Consider the following 26,591-nt stretch of genomic DNA (forward strand, 5'->3'; position numbering starts at 1 on the left):
TGGGAGTTTTTCTGCTTTATTGCTTAAGCTTTGACTTCACAGTCTTCACCTTCAGCAATGTGCAAAGAATAGGCATACAAGGAAGGTTACAACACTTACTCATGGGAGGGGGTCTCTGCTTTAACAGAGGTAACAGCAGGGAGCAAGGTGGAGGCGGAAAAATTCGGTGCAGTGATTTGTTCATAAGTCTCTCAGGTGAGGACTCTCTCGGGAAAGGCAGACTGCTTTAAAAGAAAAAATCAAGGAAATAGGTTTAGGAAGCAGGACTGGGATTAGAATGAGCTGGGACCACAAAAAAAGAGACACACCAATGGCAGAATGAAATGAAACTGAGCAGAAGGAATTCTGACAGACCTCCCGACAACAACAGAGAGCTAGAATGAATAAATAAAGTCCCTAGGATTACACCAGATCTGGGCCGCCACCAAGTTTCCTACACAGACATACACACAAAGCTGTAAATGACTGCGGTGTCGTGGCCCCAGCCTCTGCTCCCCTGAAGCCACCATCCAACCAGATAGAAAAATAAAGGTCTAATTCACTGGAAATTCTTCAGTTTACAAAACTAATGGAATTGGGTTTGTTTTTATGCTTCTGCATCAACTTGTGATTTATCTTCGACTCCATTCTGTTTGTCTTCTTTCATGTCTGTGTCATCTTTGCAGCTGCCACTGGTCTGGAGGGTATCAGCTTCTGGCTACATGGGAGACATTGAAAAAACTGAGCGAAACGTTCACCCCTTCCCCACTCATCACTATAACAGAGATTAATTTGGTGCTCATCAGCAGGATATCTGGGCTCCCTAAGGGGTTCAGCTGAGACTCAGGATCTCAGTAAGGGAGACCATGCACCCTGCTTCCTTCAAGTTTTATCAGTTAGCTAGGAAACCAGGAGCAGTTAGGGAGGCCTGGGCAAAGAGGTGCTTCTTGCAATTCTTCCTAAATGAGGCCAGGTTCATGTTTCATGCAGGGAGCAACAACATGCTCATGCTTCTGACTCCACTTTGGCTCTGAATCATGAGGATTTGTAAAAGAACATTTCCAATCTACCCAACCCTTTGTGCTGCTTGGCTCTGACAACGCAGCCAAACCTGGTACCAGAAGGCTGCTTCCATTCTCCACAGATGCAATGCTAGGGAGTCCTCCCTTTGTACCACTGGCAGCGCTGAAGATGGCAAGCAGAATGCCCCAGTCCCTGTTGCCTCTTTTCCCACATGTACTCAATCAGTTCTCCCAGGGATTTGCTACCACTTACCTTGGAGTCCTTGTCTGCAAGCCTCTGGAACATGTTGGCATACATCTTCTTCTCTCTCTCGTGCTGCTCCCGGATCTTTTGCTGACAGGCTAGTAGCTGCACTTTGGCTGCTTTGTTGCTAGGGTAAAGTTGTAGCACCTTCTGGAAATCTGCCCGGGCCAATTCAAAGTCATTGACAGCTAGATGGGCCTCGCCACGCCGGAAAAGGCCTTTCTCGTTGCTGCTGTCCAACTCAAGCGCCTGGATAGGAAGGGAGCAGCAGGCTGGAGTTTGGTTTCAGGAAATACAGCCAGACAATCAGCAGGAGACACTTACGGGATGAGCTTGCTTATTTTACAGGGTAAATGCTCCAGGAATTCTGGGCTTGGTAAGAGAAAGGGAGGCAGTGTGGTGTGGCAGCTAAGGCATCTGACAAGGAGTCACGAGATGTGGGGTCTAGTCCTGGCTGGGCCATTGACTTCCTGTGTGACCTTGGGCAAGTCGTCTAACTGCTCTGTGCCTCAGTTTCCCTATTTGTAAAGTGAAGCTTACCTTCCTTTCTAAAGTGCCTAGAGATTCTCAGACAAGAAGTTATTAAAAAATCTCCCACAGAGAATGAAGATGGAAAAGAATAATCACTTCCACTGAGGAATTTGATATATTGGCCCTTCCCAGGGGTGGACACAGGGTAAGAGAGAGACACAAACCCACCACAGTAATTTGTGTTGCCCAGTTAGTTACAGCACGATCCAGCTGCTCTGCCCACTTTGCTCACCAGGGTGTATAAAGCCTTGTTACCTTGCTGCAGTTTTCCAAGGCCAGGGAGTACTCCTTCAGCTTGAGATGGCACATGGCCAGGTTAAGGAGGGCAGCAAGCCTCAGGCTCTTGGCCTTTGCATCATCCTCTTCAGAGAAGCCTGTTTCGTGCTCCAGCCAGGACACAATCTTCTTATATTGTAATGTTGCCTGTTTGTACTTCCCTTCCTGTAGTCAATAAAGTTGGAGTTAGTCCATCTCCACCCTCCTCTTCACAACACTCCCTACTCCCTTTTTCAACCCAGGAACAGCTACCTTAAGGTGAACAGAGAATATTTTCTGTGGCCAAACTCCACACAAGTGCTGTACGTGAAGATAAAATCAATATAAGGGCCAGATACGAATACGCTTCTGGGTGGTCGTGCAAAAAGCCCAGGAACAGGCCAGAATCCCACTGGGGAGCACAGTCCCCCATGAGTGCCAGTTGTCTGAAACAGAGCAGGGAAAGGCAGGATACCACTGTCCCCCCACTGCACCAGCTGTCACAACTGGTTAGATGCAGGGTGAGGAGCATACTGTACTCTCTAGGGGTAGTGTAGCTACCACTCTGGCATATGTGCCATGGGAGCGCCCAAGAAGAAAGCAACCATAACAACTAAAGCTCCTCCTGGGGACTCCAACTGTAACATGGCCTCTTCAGGCCCCCATCGGTGGGCAGAATCTTGCCCATGTCTAGCACTGTTTCATGGCAGCTTTGCCACATTGTTCCTGCACAGTGGAGAACTCCCTGTAGAGCTGCAAAAGCCCAAGGGTCACTAACCCCAGACATATAACGGAGGAAAATACCAAGTGGGTACAACTTGCAAGGCTCCACCTCCAGCTCTTTGTCCCCAGGGAAAGTGTAGAATGGACACCAAGGAGAACTCCCTAACAGGACAAAAAAACTCCAAGGCCCATCCTCCAGCACCCGAGAGAAAACTAAGACAAGTACCCCTATTTTCAGCAGCACATTGCATGCAACATGCCATCAATATGTGAGACAGCCCTGCAACAGGGTCTGCTCCAGCACCAATACTGGCCTATAGCAGGGACTGGACAATGCTGACCACAGGCAGGGAGGACTGTAACTTACCTTGAAGTACTGAGTGCCTCTCTCCTTCACAATGGAGCTTTGTTCCAGCTTCTCTTCTGTATTCATCTCCCAAGATTCCTTAGCCTGTCCAGACAGAAACAGTTCAGTCAGCCATCTAATTTTGGAAGAAACTGTGACGCTGGCAGACCAGGTGCCAGCTCATGCTAAGGTCTCCATGTCTCAACTCAACACTGACAAATACAGAGCTGGAATCAGTTTGACTCAACTGTGTGTTAGTATTGTTAAAACAGGTATGAGAGTTGTAAGAATGTGTTTAGTGTTTACACTTTACTGAATGCTTGTGAGTTGTTGCAGGCGTTAATCTCACGTAAAACATCTGTATCCTGTACTATACGATAATATTTGAACACTTGTATTGAGAGCCTCTGGGACTGTGTAAATCACCAGACAAGAGAAAAACATTAACTGGTGTAAAGTGCTGATCTGCAATGGAAGGCGCTGCATCCTACCCAACAGGAAAAGTCCATTGACACCAGACATACTATTGTGGGACGATAAAGAAGATAGCAGATGTTTGTTATTTTGCCTCCTCACCCCCCTCTCCCTGTGAAGATGCTGAGCTTGCACCTCAGAGCACAAGGGGTAAGGGGAATCACACCAAACAGAAGGAAATCTATGCTGCTTGAACTGTGGAGGGCAAGGTTTACTAGGCGTAAGTGAGAGATCCCCAGTGGTTAACCTGGGTTAGCGCTAAAGGTCATGTAGAGCTTGCTTATTATAGAAACTTCTATTACTTTTCAAAACTTAAGATTTTAACTCATCTGTGTATCTGTTTAGCTGCTTTAACCTTGTAAATAACTCCTGTTTCCTCTTCCTACTTAATAAATCTTTAGATAGTTTATTATAGAATTGGTTACAGGTATTGTCTTTAGTGTGAGATCTAAGGCACAACTGATCTGGGGTAAAATGCTGGTCCTTTGGGACTGGGAGTGACCTGAATATTGCTGTGATTCTTGGTGTAAGGGACTATCTACTACAAAAGTACGCTCACCAGGGTGGCAAACTAGATTGAAGTACCCAAGGGGACTGTCTGTGACTCCATGATTAAGCTGTTATAGTGCTTGAGGAGCTTACACTTGATAACTGGTTGGGGAAATCGAAGTATAAAACTCATAAGCAATGTGGGGTTTGTGCCCTGCTTCCCAACAGTCTGCTCTGAGGTTGGTACTCAGGCTCTTGAGTCACTGCAGGCAGCATTACAGAAATCAATCGGTATGTGCTTCATCTTTTTATGGAGTAAGGAGAGGAAAGAAGGCATGGAAGAATGGGTGGAGGTATTGCCACTGAGCATGAGGGAACTGGATTACAGCAGGAGAGATGCTGCTCAAAGCAAATTGGGTCCACTGAGAATACAGGGGATTTCGGCCAAGGATTCCTATTCCCACTTCACCTTCCACAGATTTATTATTTTTCCCATCCTCAGCTGATCAAAGTTCACCTCTTCCTCCTGCTCTCTCAGGCAGAGGCTGTATCCACACACACCTCTCTCCCAGTCCCAACAGGACTTCATCCCTTTGTTCTTACCTTTTCAAAGCTTTTGAGTTTCACTTCATATTGCAGATCTGCATTTGGAGGGATCTGAAACTTCTCCTTCCCAGCACTCCCAAAACCGTAGCTGTAACAGAAATAAGTGGCTTCTAAAGAATCCAGCTAGACCAGTTCTCTGTTAGGGAAGCAGGAGCCAAGAGAACATGCCTATATAGATGCACCAAATTCACATTCTGCTCAGTGTTACCAAAGACACAAAAGCATAAGCAGTTTTTGCCTAAAAACTGCAGGGGTGGGGGGCCAGGGTTACTGTGTGGGATTGGAATGCAAAGTCTTTCATCTCTAGGTTACCAGTTTGTATTGATTTTGGGTCACCCAAAGTTATTACCATCTCATGGCTGTTAGATGGCCTCTATGAAATGAGTTTGCTGGTCTCAGTTCAGTTCCTAGTGGATGTGCCCACACCATAAAACTGCTGGTAACTGGCACTAGATGCCTCCCTTGTTGTGAGGCCAAGCATTTAATGAGCTTGGACACTGAACTACCTCCTCCCATCTGCAGATAGTCTCTCAGGCTCAGGTGCCAGCATGTTGGGGTGGGGGAGCATGTCTAGCTGCTGCCTGTGCTCTACCCATTCTGAGAATAAACAGAGGACTCTGGTCCCAACTACTGTTTAACCTGCATCGTTCACTACCACTAGATTCAGTTTAAAATATTTCAAAACCTAAAACAAGTCAGGGTTTGCTGGAAACTATGAGGACAAACTTTTCTCTTGCTTGCAACCCTGCTATGGAGCCTGCATCTCCCCCTTTCCACAGAATCTGTCTTATTTCCTTGGAAAGGGGAACTACTACTTACATGCAGGACCATCAAAAAAGTTGCCGTATCTGGCTCTCCATACCCCAGGCCCAGCCATTCTCAGCTCACTCAAGAACATGTATCTTTGAAACAGCTCCCCTGGTGGATGCAGGGTTTGGACAGAAACTGGTCTTGTTTCAGAGAAAGCGGAGAGGTTCTTTCTTCTCCCCAAAGGCCTCACAAAATGTTCATAGCTGTTCCATCAGCAAAGGGATTTTAGAACAGCCTCTCTCCTAATCTCAGCATACATTTTTTTACATCTCTCCCTAGCCTCTGAAGCTGGATTAGCTAGACTATCGCTCTGTTCTGGTACAGCAATCCCTATGTTCCTACATGATCTCTATAGTCAATTCTACTCTTCCACCCCAACAGCGGGGAATGCAGCTCATGTCCACCCACATTCCAGTTTGGCTGCTTCTTCAACCGGCGTCTCAGCTGGCTAGATACTTTCCAGATATCAGGTTTCTGGGGCCATCCAAATTTTGACCAGGGTGTTTTGGGAGGTGAAGGGGCAGAACTACACTAATTAGAAAACACACCCACTCCTCCGAGCTGCAAACACACCCAGAATAATCAAAAGACAGAAGTATTGGGGCCACCTTGGGCCAGGGTCACAGTCTAGTGAAAACACTGGAGTTCAGCAGATGCTTACCTGGGTTTGAGATACACCACAGATTCCTCTGACTTCTCCATTCTCTGAATTGCTTGTTCCAGGCCAGGAGGAAGGTCATAATTTTCTCCTTCTCCAATCTCAAACCGCAGCTCCCGCTTGTCAAACACTCGATCTCCATATCGACCTTCTAGCTGGACTGAGATACAAAAAATTCCCACAGGCGTTAGAGGGTATCTAGAGCAGCGAGAGAGAAGCTAGCAGAGGGAACCAGGAGAATGCCAGGCTTCCTTGTAAAAAGCAACTTCTGCCCCTTAAAAAGACTGTCTGGGCAGCAAATGTAACATCTGGGGCTAAACCCAATAAACCCTTTCACTTGCACATCTGGGTTGTCTTCTTTGTGCAACACTGAACAAATGTCAGATCCTTCCCCTTGCTCTCTATCTTCCTGAAAAATGTCTAGCTCTTCTTGTCAAGGAGGGTGGTCACCTGGGCAGCCCTACAAAGCCTCCTGAGTCCCCAAGTCAGGTTTCTGGTAGAAGGATAAAAACTGTCCAGCAGCAGAATGAGGGGTGGTTTTGGAATGGCTCCTTTGCTACCTAGAGGCCTGCCATCCCTCCTGCTACCCACGCACAAGGCAACTTCCTTTAATATTCCTGCATTTGCCCCCTGAAACAGACTTACGCTCTACAAGGGCTCCCTCATTTGGCTTGGAGTAGCCTTCGCCCTTCGTACGGATTCTTCGGATTATTCCGCCATCTTCATCCTCTGTGAGATCCTCTCCCTTAAACTCAAACAGCTCTATCTGCAGAGGAAAGGACAGCCTTACATTAATTCCTATAGTGTCAGCGCAGCGGTCTTGTGTAGTTCAGTCCCCAGTCAAGAGAGGAAAAGCAGCAGCAGAGAGGCCTTTGAAAATCCTGCTGCCCATAAAGGACTGTACATCTCAGGCATCAGACAACTAAGGCTGGGGCTACTGCCATATGCAGAGTGCACCTACCTTTCTGCAGGATGGAGACAGAGCAGCTCAGGTGTTTGTGATTATATCTAGCCCTCTAGTGGCTGGAAGCCCCCAAAGAACATAAAAGCCTGAATACTATGGACCATTAACAAGCTTTGTGATCACACAGACCTGCCTTCCATGTATTGTTTAACTGACAACATTGATGCTGCGTGAAGTCAGGAAGACACTTTGGGCGAGATCTAGCCCTCGTCCTTCCACAGGCTGATTAAAAGCAGTGTGTGTGTGTGTGGGAGGGGGTAGAGGTGAGCGTTTACATCAAATACCCCTTGGAACACAGGCAGCACAGCAGAGGTAACATTAAAGACTAGCATTTTAAAGCTTGATGGACGTGCTCATGGTTGCCGCTTTGGTGCTGAAGTAACGCGCTGGAACTCAGTGCACTACGAGCGGGCATGGCCATGACCTGCTCTTGGATAGGAATCTGGAGGGAACAGAAACGTTAAGTGGGTCAGGGCTGGTCATGAGCCAAAAAGAAGGGGTGGAAATGGAAAAGATGGGCAGAGAGAGCAGAGGGTGAGGGGGGAACATGCAGAAACATCAAGCTATGTGAGCTGAAGCAAGCTGCTCACTTGCGGCCTGATCCTGCTCTCACTGACGTCAATGGACAAACTCCTATTGACTTCAATAGGCACAGGATTGGAGCCCCACTCAAGACAGATTCCAAGGGCTGGTCCCACGGGATCAAAGGAAACCCAGGAGGAGCTCTTCAGGGGTCTAGACAGAGCTGAGGCTCAGCCCAGTTTTATCTCAGCAGAACTCAGTGATTCCCAACCTATATTCATTTGCCCTCCTTCTCCCCTTGTGATGGATTGGTGAACGAGGGTCCCCCATCCTCCATATTATCCTTCTCCTAGGCCCTAGCACACTTGCTGCTCTCATTTTATTTCCATCCATGTTCTTCTCTAGTCTTGCCCACCCTGAAGTGAAGGGGGCCAGGTTGGGAAATGCTACGTTTCAGGTGTACTGAGGAGGGTGAAGCCAAACTGACTCTGAGTGTGTAGGCTTGCTGGAAGGGAAATGCAAACTGCCCTTGTTACAATTGGAAATTGACCTGGCTGGAACATGAACCTGAGTTCTCAACGATAGTGTGGCATGAGAGTCTAGTTCCAGATTTTTAAGAATTGATAATTCTTCCCCTGAGGTATCTGGCTTGGGTCACTGTTGGGAACAGGATGGACCAGCAATCTGATCACCTATGGCAAGTCTTATGTTATGACAATGGTAACAGGAGGTTGTTTTGACCAATAAACATGCTGTAGTGAGACTGATGGTAAAAACAAAGAGTATAAATGAGCAACACGGTTGTTATAATCAGCCTTGTTTAGACTAATGCACCCTGTTTTAAGATGGCAAACAAATTTGCCCAAGGTCATTGCGGTGGAGGCTCACAGAATGGACCAGAATGTCTGACTGTGGAAAGGTGTTGACACTTGTAAACAGTAGAACACTGTTCTACTTGCACAATTTGATGACACTTCTCTCTTGGGACTTTCTTTTAAGGGATAATTTTGAGCGGTGATCAGCCTTTGATTCCAGTTAATTCTTTCTCATCTTGTTTGGGCTCCTGATCCCAGATTAACACTCTGTCCAGAGAGAAATGGGAGAAAGACCAGAGTAGGACAAGCCAATTTATTCCACAACACTTTGCTGATAACAAGCCTTTGTCCCAGGTTCCATAAAGAATCTGAAACCCTATGCTAGCATGTATCTATCTAGCTTTTTCACACTCTGTCCTAGCCCTCTCTGTTTTACTTTCAAATACATATTGAATCTGGCAGAAGGAGGGAAAAATGAGAAATGAGTCCAGCTTGTGACCAGTGCCAAATGCTGGCGGGGTGAGGAGACAGCTGCTCAATCTCCAACTGCACACTCCTGAGCCTACTGTGTACAAAGCCAGTCATGAGAAGGCGCTTTCATTGCTGTTTCCCACTAACCCTCTTCCAGAATGCACTGTGCGTCTCCCTCTTTTTTCAATGGCATGTAATGGCACTGCAGGAGAGCCGGGACTTTCTGATTGAGACACTTTAGGAAGGGATTCGCCCCTCCCTACAGAAAAGGGAATTGTTCCACAATAACTGCTCATTTGGTTTGGATTTTCAGAACTAGCTTTAATTCCAAGCCATAACTGGCTTTAATCCTTTGGGTGTGTCTAACAACTGTTGGAAAGATTTCCTGGGTCAGAGTCTCCCCACAATCCAGACTATAGCACTGCTCAAGTGGCAATACAGGGTTGGCTAGTAGCTTTATCCAGACAGCTGAGAAGCCCCTTGTTTGGGGAGGGAAACGCTCAATGGGCATAAATCTGGTTCTATACCAGGGGTTGTCAAACTGGGGGTCGGGACCCCTCAGGGGGTCACAAGGTTATTACATGGGTGGTCGTGAGCTGTCAGCCTCCACCTCAAACCCCACTTGGCCTCCAGCATTAATAATGGTGTTAAATATATAAAAAAGTGTTTTTAATGGAGGGGGGAGGCTCGCACTCAAAGGCTTGCTGTGTGAAAGGGGTCACCAGTACAAAAGTCTGAGCACCCCTGTTCTATACCATCCCTCACACTTGTCCCAGGTGTAAGGAGAGGGAGGGGTCCTGGCTGGAGCACTGCTGTTCTCTAGAAATTCTCAGCTCACAGATGGTCCCTTGAGGACTGTGACCAGCTGGTGTAAATTAGAACAGCCTACCAGGAGCACACTGGACCTGCACAGGTCAAAGAAACAGGGAGTTATAACCCGTTGAGGGCCTGCTCCCCTCTCCTGCAGAATGTGGCTTCTTTTGGCTAGCAGATTATCACTTTGTAACATCATTCCAACCCCACAATTAACTGGCCAATGTGCAGGTGGTAATACAGGGAAATTTACATTCTGGGGCCTTGTTTTCATAAAAAGAAAAATTACACTGGCTTAGTTAAATGGGTTTAGAAACTGATTTAGTAATTCAGTGCAACCCTGTGGCGTGGACACACTTACTTTGGTTTAAGGGCCCTCTCGATTCCTTCACTGACTTCAGCTAAATCGGGATCAGGTGCAGAGGGCAAGGAATAGGGAGCTCTATGTCTGGGGGATGGTTCCCTCTTTCATTGCTCATCTGGATATAGGGCAGGGAAGGGGTAGGCAGATGGGTGGAAGTACTAATGTGGACACGAGAACGAATGGATATAAACTGGCCGTGGGGAAGTTCAGGCTTGAAATTAGACGAAGGTTTCTGACCGTCAGAGGGGTGAAATATTGGAACGGCCTTCCGAGGGAAACGGTGGAGGCGACGGACCTGTCTGGTTTTAAGATTAAGTTAGATAAGTTTATGGAAGGAATGGTTTAATGGTAAAACATAGTAGCCAAGGAATACCAAGCAATTGTAGGTAAATAGTATAATGGCTAACAGGGGTCAGGCTAGAGACTCTTGCCTACATGCTCGGGGTCTTACTGATCGCCATATTTGGGGTCGGGAAGGAATTTTCCTCCAGGGTAGATTGGCTGAGCCTCTGGAGGTTTTTCGCCTTCCTCCGCAGCATGGGGCAGGGATCACTAGCAGGAGGGTCTCTGCCGATTGAAGTCACTAAAGCACAGGATTGGGGACTTCAACAGCAGAGTCCAGGGAAGGGGTAGGGACGGTTTTGTGGCCTGCAGCATGCAGGCGGTCAGACCAGATGATCATAATGGTCCCTTCTGACCTTAAAGTCTATGAGTCTATGAGACTCCTCCTGGGAAAAGAAAGGCCGGAGGCCCCACCTCACTGCTTGGAACACTCAGTACTACAGCACTCATGTTAAGAGTCTGAGGCATAATAGCAGCAGGGGGAAGCAGGAGGCAGAGGACAGGAAGGAGCAGGTTGAGGTTAGTGAAAAGCAAGACTTCAGTTCAGAAGAGAAATAGTCATTTTTTGGAATTTTTCTCCTAAGGTTCTCAGGAAAGTCATTTGCATCATATTACTGGAATTTATTTCTTTATAGAAAAGCTCCTCCCAGTCTGCTCAGCACAAGCATTTGGAAGATCAAAACACATTTCTCACCAGGCATAAAAGCTGTAGTGTATTTGCAGTCTTTGCTGGGTTAGAATCAAGCTGAGCCACTTAAAATGATTATAATGATTTTCTCACCAGCACTTTAATGTTACTTCTCTTTTTGCATGAATAAACTGCAAAAAACCACTTTAGGCGGAAAGGTCTTGTATCCCCACAGTGCCTGGAGAGGATGCAGGGTACTGTTGGCTCCTGGGCCTTAAGGTATACAAGACAGTGGGCTAATCTTTTTTTTTGAGCTAGTAGATTAGAACAATGCAGCATTTTTCAGTGGGACGGGGAGAAATGTAAACTCATCTCTTTGATGTAACTGGTATTCTTATCACAGTCCCTCTTGGGGATATAAACCAGCTTAAATTCTCTGAGGCAGACTGCCTCCCTCCCATGGGGAAACTCACAAGATGGGGCAAAGAGGGAGGAAATCTGAGAGGATTCCATCATAAACTTCCTCCACAGACATTCCATTAGGGGAAACAGGCTACCACTCCAAGCGAGGCACCATGCACATCCCTACAAATCCACAGGCACATCCGTACGGAAGGCCTGTGGTCTGCACAGCAGTGCATTTCAGTGGAGCCACCCAGCCAAGGACTCTCCTGGATCTCCCTTCAAAGGGGAAATCCCTGGCCTGGAGGAATGAACTCAACAAAAATGATAGTGTTCTGGCCTAGGAAAGTCCTCGAGGTGGGGAGGGAGATCATGTGTGCATTGGGAGAGGTGTTTTAGGGGGGCTCCTAGCAGAGCCATAGGAGTATTTTGTTTTGCAGGTAATCTGACTGACTTCTCCAACCTTCACAGTAAAGGCCCAGGCTTTTGATCGCCTCATCTGAACAAATCAGAACCTCTGAACCAATGCGCCTATGAATGTGCAGGGATGAGCATGGTTTCTGGGTAAGAAACCTGTGGCCTGTTCTCCCCACTGGAACATCTGGGAAGGTAGGGAAGTATGCGATGAAATCTTCACACTACAAAACATGCTCCTGGGCCTGCCTTAAAGGGGGAATCCCTGGCTTGGAGAAATGAACTCAGGCCAAGGCTCTAATCAGTTTCTGCTCGGAAACGGCACCAGGAGGGAAGGGATGATGTGCACTTCTCCAACCCTGCCCCCCATGCAACCACTTCCCCCGTGTTGACAGAGGCAGCTGACAGCATCCTCCCTTTCTACTTTGTATCCACTTTAGGGGGGTGCTGTTTGTAGGAGGGGGAAAGAAGAGACCTCTCTTTGCTAGGAAAGGTAATCTGGGCTTGGAAACAGACATCACAGAGACTTCGGTCTAGATCCTCAAAGTTATTTAGGCACCTAATTCTAATTGATGTCAATAGGAGTTAGGCACCTAAATACCTTTGAGGATCTGAACCTTCTAGCTTCACCATGGAGGATTCAAGGCTACCTAGATCATGCTGCAGGGTGACTCAAAGCATCATTTAAAGTAGTAAAGGGCACTGGGTGCAGGGCAACCTTCTGCAGAAACAGAGGCCTTTCCTCTTTTAAGCAATAACAGGCAGCTGTTTCTAGAAAACAAAGGACTGGGTTTTTTTTTTTGTTTATTCACAACTATATAACCATAGCACGTTACACAGATCTCCACTTAAGAAAGCATGGGCAATTAGGGAAAGGGAAAGGCTGAGATTCAGACATACCTGTATTATTGGGGGCTTTGGTAGAATGGCAGTGGAACACCTGAGCTCAGCTTGTGAAAAATGTATGTAAATAAAATATAGACGATCTCATGGGGAGTTCTCTTTCAAAGCATCCAGAGGAGTGAAACACAGGTTTTCATATTCACGAGCCATGAAGGTAAGGAGGAAGTGTTTCAGAGCATGTTCATGCTATCAAAGATGGTCCATGCTTATTGCTACTCATTCATACTGTACTGACAGTAAACAAGGCCATTATACATTTTTGGAATAAACCTGTATTTTAAATTTTCCAACATCAAAAAGAGGTTAACAGAAGTATGCCCCACAGAGTTGGCTTCAAATAGAGGCAGCATCTTCTCACATACATGTAACTGTGCCACACATGATTGCTGGCAGCTAGTATGACTAAACCAGTGCCTGGTCATTAAGCTGAACTCTTGTGAAATGCAGAGACTCTGCCTTGGGCTAAAGAATGAGCTCTGGTTGATCTAGCAGAGAAACAGTTGCTTTCTACTTAGCCATTACTTTCTATACCTCTGGTCCTCAGGAGCCAAAAAAAAAAAATCTTACTGTGTTATAGGTGAAACCGCATTATATCAAACTTGTTTTGATTCACCGGAGTGCGCAACCCCCTCCAGCACGCGCAACCCCCTCCAGCACTGCTTTACCACGTTATATCCAAATTTGTGTTCTAGCGGGTAGCGTTATATCGAGGTGGAGGTGTACTTACATACAGAACTATACCCACTACTAGTGGAGTCACTGGAGCTGCTTCTTCAACTAGCCAAGTAGAGTGTTTGGTTTTGATTTTAATGCCCTGATGTATATTTCTGGTCAGCTGGCAGCTGCTCATGCTCAGGAACAGTTACACCAAGGTTAAATTTAACTACTTTGTGCCTTTGACCCTGGGAAAATTCACACCCTTGCATTAGAGGACTGTCACAGTGGAGGTTTAGGCCCTCCAGCATTGAAGCTGTCCCCACCAAAATAGCCTGAGAAAAGGAAGGGACCATCTTTATAATTCTGCTTGTGTGTGCATGCACCTGCACATACACAAGGATTTATTATAAGGAACAATGCACCATATACGTGCATAGCCCAATAACCTAATACAAATGAACCATAACTAGCTGGAGAGAGAGATCCTGAGTAATGATGATTGCAAGGTCTTTATTTTAGGTCTAGATTGTGAACCCACTATTCCCCTTAGCAAAAACAGTTAATCGCATACGTAGTCCCGTTAATTTCAATGGACTTACTCACATGGGCAAATGCTCATCACTGGGAGTAAGGTTTTACAATCTAGCCCCCATTCCTAACAGTCTCTCCCCCTTCATTCTTCTGTAGTAGAAATATCTTCATGCAGACAGGTGGTTTAGTGCGCAGAAGTTAATAGGACAATGAAGGAAAGACATGTGGAGGTGTCACACTAAATTTTATTTACATTCTTAACCGTGTTGACCAGCCTCCATTTTCCATTAAAGATGAACTGAAGGGATCATTAAATAAGACACTGATGACTATCCTTGTATAGTGTTTTACATTTTAGAAGTCACTGTACAAACTTTGGCCTGGTCTACACTTAAAACTTGACATTAACTATGTTGGTATAGTTAAATCAGCAAACCCCTCTTGCAGAGACCCAGTTATCTTGCTTATGCTGATGTAGCTTATGCTGGCTCAACAAAGCAAAATAGGCTTTACCAGCTAAGACACTTTAATACCAGTATAGGTGCATATACACTAGGTTTGTTTTTTGCCAGCACAGCTATGTCAGCAACACACTCCCCCATCCCCCCAATAGACAGGCTATGCCCGTAACACTAATGTAGATGCTGCTTTGAACCAGTTAGTCTCGGACACCCTTGTTAAGTAGGCAAGTAAAACCTCCTTGCCTCTAGAAAAAACTAGAATGAGTGACTAAGTCAAAACCAGAGACCTTTTGACCCACACTCCTGCCTCTTAATGATGAATCAATTAAATAAATGTAATAATTGGGAAAAAACCACAAAGGCATTTTGTTTGCTTTTACAAGGGAGGCAGCGTTGTCTACAGCAGGGGTGGTAAAACTTTTTGGTTACATCTGGGTATGGAAATTGTATGGCAAGCCATGAATGCTAATGAAATTGGGGGTTGATGTGTGGGAGGGGATGAGGGCTTCGGCTGGGGGTGCAGGTTTGGGGTGGGGATGGGGACAAGGGGTTGGGGTGCAGGATAGTGCTCTGGGCTGGGACTGAGGGGTTTGAAGGGCGAGGGGGGGATTAGGACTGGGGCAGGGGGTTGGGGTGCAGGAGGGGGGTCAGAGGTGCAGGCTCCAGGTGGCGCTTACCTCAAGCAGCTCCTGGAAGCAGTGGCATGTCCCCCCTCAGGTTCCTATGCAGAGGCGCAGCCCCTGCAGCTCCCATTGGCCATAGTTGCCGGCCAATAGGAGCTGCAGGGGCAGTGTCGGAGCCCCCAGCTGCCCCTACATGTAGGAGGCAGAGGGGCGACATGCCACTGCCTCCGGGAGCTGCATGGAGCCCCAGCATGTGTGGAGTGGGTCAAGCCCCCGACCCTGCTTCCCAGCTGGAGTGGGACAAGCCCTGGACCCCACTCCCCAGCTGGAGCTTGAGGGTCAAATTAAAATGTCTGAAGGGCTGGATGCAGCCCTCGGGCTGTAGTTTGCCCACCCCTTGTCTACAGGGAGCAGGAGATTGTGTTCTAGTCCCACTCTGCCACAGAATTGCTAGGACAGTGGGCAAGTTGTTAGCTTTGGTGTGGCTTCTCCTCCCCCACCTCCCTCCTGTAAGATGGGATAACGTTAATGACTGTAAAAAGTTCTCCCTCTGATGGAAGAAACCACAGAAATGTAAACTTTTGTTTGTTTGTTTTTGTTTTTAAACCACACTTGCAAGGATCTCAGTTCAAATTCTAAGTTTCTCCTATCAGGGGGTAGCCGTGTTAGTCTGTATCTACAAAAACAACAAGGAGTCTGGTGGCACCTTAAAGACTAACAGATTTATTTGGGCATAAGCTTTCGTGGATAAAAACCTCACTTCTTGAAGAATGGAACAGGATCAACAGGGTAAAAACCTCACTTCTTGAAGAAGTGAGGTTTTTACCCACGAAAGCTTATGCCCAAATAAATCTGTTAGTCTTTAAGGTGCCACCAGACTCCTTGTTAAGTTTCTCCTGTTCAACTGAGAACATCCCACAAACCAAGCAGGAAGCTACATGCCTTCCAACAGGGGTAAAGCTTTCCCAAAGTATGGAGAACACATGGATAGAAAAATGGTCACATGGAACAACTCTTTCCTTTCTCCCCAGCCGCAGTACACACACTCTTCCATTTACAAACCCAGAATTCCCTTATGGCAGCTGCAGCAACTGCTCACATGGAAAAAGTTAGGATAGGAAGGATTACAATACAAAGAACAATATTTAGCGACTTAAATTTTGTTCCTTTTGACATGAGTCAAATTTTCCCATCCATTCTGTTCCCCTACTCTGCACCCTCACTGCAGATATGTTGCCCATCTATTTCATTCCCTCCTCACCCAGCCACTCCTCTGGTCTTGGTGGCTGGTAGGCACTAATTCCAGGGCAGCTCCGATATTTGAAGCCTGCTCCCACTTCCTCTTATGCAAGAGTGGCTACTTGTGGAGGCAGGTAAGTTTCCTCCTCCTGTTTCCAACTGCTTTTACAGGCCTCCAGGCTGCTTGCAATGAAGACCCTGGACACCTGTAGCAGAAAGAGGAAGGGAAAAGGCCAAGAGCCACAAATGGACTTAGGCACCTCTACAGTCCACAAAACCACTGCTCGGCTGCCACCTAACCCTGTAGGTACCTAAACTCACTCAGCACCTAAGTGTCACTGAAAAAGTTCCCTAGGTGCCAAGTTCCTGCCTCTGGGCATGCATGCTGCTGCCTCACTTGAGATGTCTGGATGCCTATCTCCCATCTAAACCCTTGTGTAATCCTTGAACCAGGGGAAGGTAAGTGTTGCCCACACCTCTCTCACTTCTGAGTCCTGATGCAGTAAGCGTGCTCAGAGCATGCTCACTGGATCAGTACCCACTCTAACTAAGGTGGTGGTGGTGGTCCCTCCCTTATAGCTTTGCGCCCTGGGATTAGAGCACTCACCTGGGATGTGGGAGATCTCAGTTCAATTCCACCCTCTGCCTAATGGAAAGAAGGGATCTGAACAGGGGTCTTCCACCTCTCAGTTGAGTGCCCTAACCACTGACTATGGGATAGTCTGATGTAGGTCTCTCCTGTTGATCCTGTTCCATTTTAAACGAGTAATTAAATAGTCACTGGGATAGGTGGACTGGACCCAGGGTCTCCCATATCCTAACCACTAGTCCCTTTGTGGATCCAGGCCTATGGGACTAGCCAGCTCTCTACAGATCACCAATGTACTCTGGACCACAGTGCAACTGCTCCCTTACATTACTTTAAGGATTAGCAAGATATTCCATTCTTGCAGAAGAACTACAATTTGTAGTTTTAAGGCTACTGGTGACCTCTGAACATCTTAACTAGAGCTGGTCACAATTTTGGAACAAAGTTGGTTTAGACTTAAAAATCCTAAACTGTCTCAAGTTGTGTGAAATTTTGTGGCAAAAACATCTGTGGAGTTCAAACACTTGTCTCGTCCATCAACAGAAGTTGGTCCAATAAAAGATATTACCTCACCTTCCGTATCTCTAAGATTTGAAGAGACATTTATCCTATCATTGTTACTGTTAGTGACTTTTTTGGGTAAATGAAAAATTTATAGTTGTTTCAATAAAGTGAAAAGTAGGTCTAGTTTGAACCCTGCAAAATGGAAGTGGGTTCTTAACCAGTTTTCTTCCTTTATTGTTAAGATCCTTAGATAGGAGCCATATACAATTTTTTAAAATGCTTTACTAAAATTAATTATGCCTCTGAGGTAAGAAAGTACCAGGGTAACTTGCAGCACTTCAGTGTAGACATTACCTATGCTGATGGGAGGGTTTCTCCTGTTGGCATAGGTAATCCATCTGCCTGAGAGGCGGTAGCTAGGTTGATGGAAAAATTCTTCTGTCCACCTAGCACTGTCTACACCGGGGATTAGGTCGGTATGGATCCACACCCCTGAGAGATGTAGATGTGCCAGTGTAAGTTCCCAGTGTACACCAGCCCTTATTCACATTTTACAGAACCCCTTAACTTAAGTTCCCTTAAGTAACACAGCAAGTCAATGGCAGCTGGGAATAGAACCCTGGAATTCTCATGCTTTGCCCTTTATATAAAGGAGTATTTCACTTTTAATGTATTATTTTGGACTGCTGATAAGGTACTGCCTTGGATCCTACCCTAAAGTGAGTTACACCTCTATGTCATTCTCCCTTACGTCTGCTACCAGATCTAGAGTGTGGATCAGATGAATATATAGTAACAGGTCACACAGTTCTCTCCTCCAGCCCTTTGGCCTTTCTGCAGGTTCACAAGATGGTCTTGGAGTCTGAGGGCAAGGACCATCCCGTTCTATTCCCACGGACAGACTACCCAGTCTTCCAAGCTAATGAAGGGAATTTACAGATAAGCAAGTGTCACCTGGGTGGAGTTAAGATGCACTCCCTACATTCTACTGCAAATGCACCATCTTTCTTATAGAGTGTAGTTAAGGACAGTCCCTACTTACCTCAAAAATCAGTGTGGCATTGGGAGGTATCTTAGGGGGGCTCCCAGCAGAACCATAGGCATATTCTGGTTTGCAGGTAATCCGACAGATTTCCCCAATCTTCATAGTTGCCACAGCAATGTCCCAAGCTTTGATCACCTCACCTGCACAAATCAGAGCTCAGTCATATAATTGCTAGGCATATACCAAAGAAGTCAACAGCCGTGAGATACTGGTCATTACTATTACACAAACACCTAAAAGTTGATTGGGCACTTCATAGAAACTACAGACTTGAGTCTGCTCTCACTTCAGCTTGTATACATCAGGATTAATTCCACTCAAGTCAAAATGTGGAAGTAATCAAAATCTGGCTTACAGTGCTGAACCCTAAATTGTTGCTCCCGTAATCCCTCCCCTCCCCCCAATCTTTTGTCTACACAGAGTGCAAGCCATCTGAAGCAGGGACTATGTCTGAAGTTCCTGGCATACTGCCAAGTGCTGTGAAATAATAATAATAATAAACTCTTGGAAGAGGAAGGTCTTAGGGTGTGAGATTTTTCATATTTTGAAAACAGACAATCCACAATGATGGTCTTTTCTCTTTGTACTTTATCAATTGGCAGAGGCCAGCACAAATGTTATCCAGATGCCCTTCAACATGAAGCAAACATCTAGGTGAAGAAGCTCTGCTACTGCTGAGGACCGCTGGGGCACTAACTCCTTTAGACATCCTTAGAACTTGCCTTCTTCCCACCCCCCTTCCCCCCAAGCCCGCACCCTCCAAAAGATAAAGTTACACACAATTATAAAGGAGGAAAAAGGGTTTCTTCTGAAGCCAGAGACCAAATAGAGGCCTAAACCTCTGATGACATGGCCACACCAAGCCCTCTTATTCACTGCCCCTTATCCAATTGGTACACTATTCCTTGTGCTAATTATTTTAGGACAGTCACTTTTACCCTGTCCCCTAATTTTAACTGTGCTGAAATTTTTGTACTGACAAAATATAAGTGCCAGGTTCAAGATGTCTGGGAGAAGCTGGAAGTTTTGAAATGGTGGCAGGAGTGACTAAGCTTCTGGCACCAAGGAGATAGTTGAGGCATGCTTTTCTTCTTTCCTGCTCCCTTTTGACCAAGGATGACTTAGAAGTTTAGGGGCAGAGGGGCTGGTTTCCTCATTCTCCACCTCCACAGTTTGACAAGTGCCCCACTGCAATCCGCTTCAATATCCAACCATCAAAAATAGACATGGCTTGCTTGATTTTTCTTCCAGGATGAGAGGAGTGAAATGGCTAGTGTGGATATTTTAAGTTATCATTACAGTTCAGGGTGAATCCCCCACTGAGATGAATGTGACAGTTCACTTATCTAGGCTATTGTTTCAGACCAGCTGCATTCTTAGGGCTTCTCTACATGAGGAAATTAATCCATATTACAGTAGGATGTTATTTAAAAGGGAATAGTTTTTCCATGATTAACTTCCTATGTGGATGATCTTGTTCTGGAATAAGAATGCCTTATTCCAAATTAGCTTAATCCGCTTTGGAAGTGCATTAAGAAAATCTGAAAGAAGGCATTCTTATTCTACAAGAAGAACATTCATACAGAGAGTTACTTGGGCAGAATTAATCAGTAATGACTTCCCATGTAGACAAACCCCTTAGGCAGGCATTGCTGCATTGACAACCTCCTGAATGTGAATGGAGTGTATTCTTCAAAAATCATCTAATAATTTAAAAAATTAACATTTAGTTCCTGGAGCACAATTATGTAGGAGTTTTAAAATTTGCAATTATGGAACAATTAAATAGAACCACAATCATTATACATGGAGCCTCAGTCTGAATGGTGCCAAACAGACTGTTAAACACAAAACATGGGATGTTACCTTTCCCCAAATCAAATGAGAACTTGTCTTTCCTGTCCAGGCTAGAGTCAAACTTTGTGCCATCCAGAAGCCATCCTGTATAATGGACAGTCACTTTATCACCTATCATGGGAGACTCTGTCCCAGTTCCTTCCGTCTTGATAACCTGAGAAAGAAATGCTGAATAAGTGATACTGAGCTGGATACAAAAAATACAGTTTGGATAACAAAGTCACATAACTCTGCCATGTGTATAACACTAGGCAGACCTAAACTATCCTAAGAGGTAACACTTTGTTCTTTAGATTAGAAATTAGGGAAAACAGCTCTCTCAGCTTCCTTGTATCTATACAGATTTCCTGGACAATGCCAACTGGGGAGATTACTACTATTACGATGTTTTATTCACCCTAAAATACTACCTGGCTACAATAGGCTATTCTTGCATTTGAACTATTTTGGGTTGGTACGTGTACCTTTTGCTCTGAAAGAGAAAGAACATTTTTGAAGCTTTGAATCTAAGAGTCAGGCATCCAAATATGCATTAGCCATCTAGATTTAGGAGCCTAACTACAGGCACTAGGTTTGAAAATTGCAGCCTTTAAAGATGCACTAACTGTCTCAAAGGAAGCAAGTGAAAATATCAGGTTTCCAATGGAGGTTTGTTTTTTGTTTTGTTTTTTTAAAAATGGTAACTAAATCCAACTACAGGATTTACCCATCACAAAATGGGAAAGTTTAGGAGAGACAGTTTTAGCACAACACTGGGGATTATTTTGGCAGGGAGAGAAAGGTGGTTATCACAATTTCTCCCAATTTCATGAATGAGTGAGATTAACTTCCTCTCAGAGCTGAGAGGAAATCACTGACATACTCATGGAAATATTTTTATCCCAACATTGACCAAACTACTGTTAAATACGTTAGCAAAGAGTTGCTTACATAATTGCTTCACAGCATAGTGCAGGGGTAGGCAACCTATGGCACGTGTGCCGAAGGCGGCACGTGAGCTGATTTTCAGTGGACTCACACTGCCTGGGTCCTGGCCATGGGTCCAGGGGGCTCTGCATTTTAATTTAATTTTAAAATTAAGCTTCTTAAAGATTTTAAAAACCGTATTTACTTTACATACAACAATAGTTTAGTTATATATTATAACCTTATAGAAAGAGACCTTCTAAAAACGTTAAAATTTATTACTGGTACACGAAACCTTAAATTAGACTGAATAAATGAAGACTTGGCACACCACTTCTAAAAGGTTGCCGACCCCTGGCATAGTGCCTATTTGGAAAAGGGACACTATCAGTTAACTTTTCATTCCCCAGACTTGAAAGGGACGTCACCCAAAAGTTAGGAAGTGCCAAAATTAAGGTAATCCACAAAACCTTAATTCTGTTTCCTTGTGCATGAACTTTGTATTAAAACGTACGTGCAGTGAATGAAAAAGAAGCCCTGCCTCTTTCTATGTGAGGACCTGTTCTAACATTAGATGGGGAGTTGGATTTGGGAATAGAACCCAGGAGTCCTATTCCCAAATCCAAGTGTTATCTAGTTGGGGACAGAGTTAAAGCTCTTCAGTTACATGGTACTCATTCATCTGTGGACTCACAGCACTTTGTAAAGGTGGTGGGGGATAGTCCATTTTACAGACAACATATCCAAATATATAGATTTGGCATATTCTTTCCAAGCAGCACTGCCACTTGGGCTCAATTCCCAGCTCGACAAGCAGTAACCTCCTGCAACCTCATTGATCCTCAGTTACCCTATCTGTAACATGGGAAACATTACTTGCCTTCCTCCTAAGGTGCAACTCTACCTCGATAGAACCCACCGGAGTGCGCAGCTCCGCCCCCCCAGAGGGCTGCTTTATCAGGTTATATCCAAATTAGTGTTATATCAGGTCGCATTATATCGAGGTAGCGGTGTACGAGGCTTTACCCAGTAATAGGAACCCTCCTGTGTGCCCCTCCTACCAGCTTCATCCTTGAAAAGGACTGAACTGTAGCATCTAAGGTAGAGCGCAAGCACAGAGTTTCAGTCCAGAATGAGAGAGTTTGACAGACTTATCAGCAATTGAAACAGAGTGCTATAATAATAGAAAGCCACCAGTGCCAGCTGTAACAGAAAAAAAAATTCCCCTATTTGTATAGATTTATATAGGGAGAAAAGCCCAAAAGCTAAATACAACCCATCAGCCACTACATGATGGTCAATAGCTGCCATCCCTCCCACCCAATCTGAGGGTTGCTTAAAAAAAATTGCTGATGAACTGAGACAAACAACTTCATGACATCTGTCAAGGAAAACAGACGTTCAAGCAACTGCTATGGTTGTAGGCCTCTATTTTTGGATTTAGGCAAGTCTTTGGGTCTTGGAAAATTACCAAAGTAGCCCTTGGTGTCACCAATTGTATGCCACCTGCTGCTTTAGATTTTAGAATTTTTTTTTTTTTTAATTAAAAAATAATAAAAAAAATCCAGACCTGAATTGTCAGGAGGATTGATGTGGAGGTGCCAATCTGAGACCTCCCTGAAGTGGGGTCACTCTCAGAAAGTACTGGGCACTCACTCTGAAGAGTTACATTCCTTTAAGATGTCTCAGCTTAGGCACTCAAAAAAACCCCAACCAACCAAAAAGAGAGCCGTGCCTGACTTTGCACCACTTATGTGTGGTTTACTTTTTGTGCTTCATTCCGTTTGGATGATAGCAAGTATCACCTGCAATACTGACAGCGTTTTCAATTTCCTATCCTGAATGAAATGTTTACATTTCCCTTCCAAGAGAATCTCAATTTTTCCATTCATAGCATGACTATGCTCCCTATGCTCTCATTTTTAGGTTAATTTTATTTATTGAAAAGCACAAGTGCTGGGCCCAAACTCATAGGCAGGTGCTGCTTCCAGTAACCAAGGTACAGCCATTGGGTCTGATTGTAATCTAACACTGCTGAGAAACGGGAGCAACCACACTGAAATCTAGGGAGCTGTACCAGTGAAAAATTGTAGTACGAGTCAGGCTCACTGATTTCAGTGGGGTTATGCCACACAAACTGCCAGTCTGCAGAATCTGGACAGGACTCTAAGACTGAGAAAATCCTATTGTTTCATCCCTCCCAATTCTGCTGCTCCGAAGTCAATACACAAAAGCCCCTTGACTAATTATAAGAGCCTCTTAATGCTATAATTCTGTAGTAGCTCAAGAACAGAGGCAGACCACACTGCTCTTCATGCTAGTTCATCTTGCCAGCTAACCCATGATCCCTACCAAAGTATTTGCATTTGGGCAAGTAGGGACTGACTCCCCTCACACCCTGGAGACACAGTCAGGAGTGACTTTACAGGAGTCCCTGGGCCTGGTGCTCCAACTCCATTACACTTGTTTCATGCCAGCGTAACTCCATGGACTTCTACTGATGTAAGAAGTGTGTGTGCGTGTCTAAATAAAATCCCCCTGAGAAACTGTTGGATGGACTTCACGTCTCCCTCACACCTTGTCGTGGCATGGATGCCATGACTCTTCTGTTCACTGTCTTTGCGTCTCTCCTTTTCCTCTCAGTTCTTTCCCCACCACCACTCCCTTCTGGTCTTGTTTCACTCATTGGAAAGCTTCACGCTGCTTGGGGTGGGGACAGAAGGTACTGTTCTTGAGCCATGGCCTTGTGTTATGGGAGATCCAACCTTTGTGTCTGAGCAGCAGGCTACTTCTTGAGTCCACAGCCTGTACCTGAGAGCTAGCTGCTCCTGTGGTCAGCTCTATCTTGCACCATCCTTCACAGGAACAGAGATGGAAAGTATGTGGCTTGCTGCTTTGCCCACAGCAGCGTGGTAAGTGTTGATGCAGCATCCCTCAGGTGCACTCCTCTGCTCAGCACCCCACACCCTCTTGGCAGGAGAACACTTTGACAATCTTGTTAAAGTCAAAGTTCTATTTTCCTACCCTTCCTTCTTTCCCTAACCCCACCCCCAGTGTAGGATTTTATGGTTTGTGAAATAACAATCACCCAAATCCATCATATCTCAAAATCTTAACAGGCATCAAGCACTGGGGGGGTCAAAGGACACAGCAATCTGAGTTGTGTGGCTAACTCTATGAAGTGGCTGCATTTTAGCCATCCCCATACACGCTATGTAAACTTCAAATAAGCCATGCAAGTGTCTGCAGTTTCCCTGACATGTGAATGAATCCCCCTCCCACATTACAAAACCTGTGTACAGGCCTGATTCTGCCCTTGTTTCCATGACTAGAACACTTCTTTGGAGGACAGACTTGATCCCCTAGAGTCCAGGATTTTGTTTTAAGAAAAGAAATCCATGTCAACTCTGGTCTGGGAAAGCAGGCTAAAAGTCTACTGGTTTTCACTAAAGAGAGTGAAAATACACTTATCTTAACACAGCTGGTTACAGATAAACCCAAGGAAATCCACCCAGCCCAAAAGGAGGGTGGACAAAGTCTTTCATTCCATATAGTCTTTATTGGTCAGTCTGGGTGCCCTGACTGACCAGCATGCTCACATTTCAACAAGACTAACCATGATCATCAGAACAGACTTTTGAAAAAGGGACTCTGCAGGGGGACTGGGATCACAGAATATCAGGGTTGGAAGGGACCTCAGAAGGTCATCTGCTCAAAGCAGGACCAATCCCCAGACAGATTTTTGCCCCAATCCCTAAATGGTCCCCTCAAGGACTGAACTCACAACCCCGGGTTTGGAAGGCCAATGCTCAAACCACTGAGCTAACCCTTCACCATAATAGCAAGAGCTGATAAAAAGTACTTTCTTGTGGGCAGGATGGGGGGGGGGGGGGGGAGACACACAGACTGCAGTAATTTGCAGGACAACACTAAACCTCCAACCAGTTTATCACGTAAAAAATTGCAGCTGAATTCCATTTATATTAACAGACTGTTTTTTGGGGTTTTTTTTGTTAAGTAGCATTGGGGAAATCTCTCTCTCTTGTGGGACTTGAGGGATAGGAGTGGGATAAAAATGCAAGGGACAATGAGGAGCAGGAGAGGGTGGGATTAAAAAAAAAAAAAAAAAAGATAGCCCTGTGCAGAGTTCTACTCTGCAGTCTGGGTGGATAAAGTAGAGACACAATACCTAATTGATAAATAAATAAGAAAGCTAGCTACACAGGGTTTGCAAATTCAGAAAGGAAGAGAAGTCAGACTTCTGCCATTCTGGGTAGAGTGATCAGAGGCATCACTGCAGTCAGTTTGGCAATAAGCCATGCCTCTTAATGCAAGGGCACAGGGACTTGGCCTAGCTGAGAGCTGCATCTGCAGCTTGCCAACAACACTCTACAGGCCACATCTTATCTGCACAAGATTGATATATAGCAGCCTCCCCTCTTTTTTTTTTTTTTTTTTTTTTAAAAAGCAGGGAGGTGGGGCCCAAGGTGACTACAGGTCCAAGCATGCAGTGTTCCATCTTTGTCTGGGGGGCGGCCATGCACATCAAGATGGAGCATCCCTTTCGGGGACCTTTAGGGTCAGATTCTCAACTGCAGTAACTCAGCAGAGCGCCCGGCATTTCCGTAGAACCACATGAATTACACCAGCTAAAGATGGAGCCTGCAGCCTCCACGGGATGCATTTGCCTCTCTTGGGCTCCAATCACTTGTAACATGTCACTCCAGCTGCCTCCCAGTCTCCAGACACGGCTGCTGCTGGAGCCATTCGATGCACTCACTGGATTGGGAGCGTGGGGAAGGAGAGGAGCTCAGCGGCGCAGCGGCCGCCAAGTGCCTGGCCCCTTGCAAGACGGAGCCCGCTGCTGCACCTTGCTGCGCCCCGGAGCCCGCGGGCTGCAGACACGCACGTGGCCGTGCGCTCGGGAGGGACCGAGCGAGAAGAGAGGCTCAGATTTAACCGCGGAAGCTGTAAATGCCTCCGGCGCGGCGGGCCGGTAGCCTGGTTACCGCCCGGCCTTTGGAGAAGCGGTGCTGGGGCAGCGTTCACACGGCAGCCGGGCCCGGCTCGGGGCAAGGAGCGGCGGGCCCCGGTCTGCACTGGGGAGGGGGCAAGGCGCAGGCTGCTGCCAGGTGCGTCCGGCCCGGGGGGGGGCGCTCGCGTGCGTCCCCGTGCACCGCCCCCGCCTTACCTTGAGCACCCCCCCGTCGCTCTTGGGGGTGATGTCCGCGCCCTCCACGGGAGCCCCCTCCGCCTTCATCTCCTCCGCAGTCATGGCGCGGCTCGCTCCGCAGCAGGGGCCGGCGCGCGGCGCGGCTGCACGGGGCGCTGGCGGGGCGCGCGGCGGAGAGCAGCGCAGGAGCTCGGAGCAGAGGCGCGGCAGCGACAGGAGGCGGGACTGAGA

General features: G+C 46.1%; 1 protein-coding gene across 1 annotated transcript; it reads right to left on the minus strand.

The window, feature by feature from the left end:
* FKBP4 (FKBP prolyl isomerase 4) lies at window positions 1-26,591 on the minus strand. Its single transcript, XM_054039789.1, has 10 exons — window positions 26,379-26,591; window positions 20,291-20,435; window positions 18,422-18,564; window positions 6,783-6,903; window positions 6,141-6,297; window positions 4,667-4,757; window positions 3,122-3,205; window positions 2,032-2,217; window positions 1,255-1,494; window positions 1-697 (listed from the first exon to the last, which is right to left on the minus strand). Exons 1-10 carry the CDS (start codon window positions 26,460-26,462, stop codon window positions 587-589), a joined length of 1,362 nt encoding a protein of 453 aa, XP_053895764.1. The 5' UTR covers window positions 26,463-26,591; the 3' UTR covers window positions 1-586.

Source organism: Malaclemys terrapin, chromosome 1 (genome assembly GCF_027887155.1).
Source record: "Malaclemys terrapin pileata isolate rMalTer1 chromosome 1, rMalTer1.hap1, whole genome shotgun sequence".
Lineage (NCBI taxonomy): Eukaryota > Metazoa > Chordata > Testudines > Emydidae > Malaclemys > Malaclemys terrapin.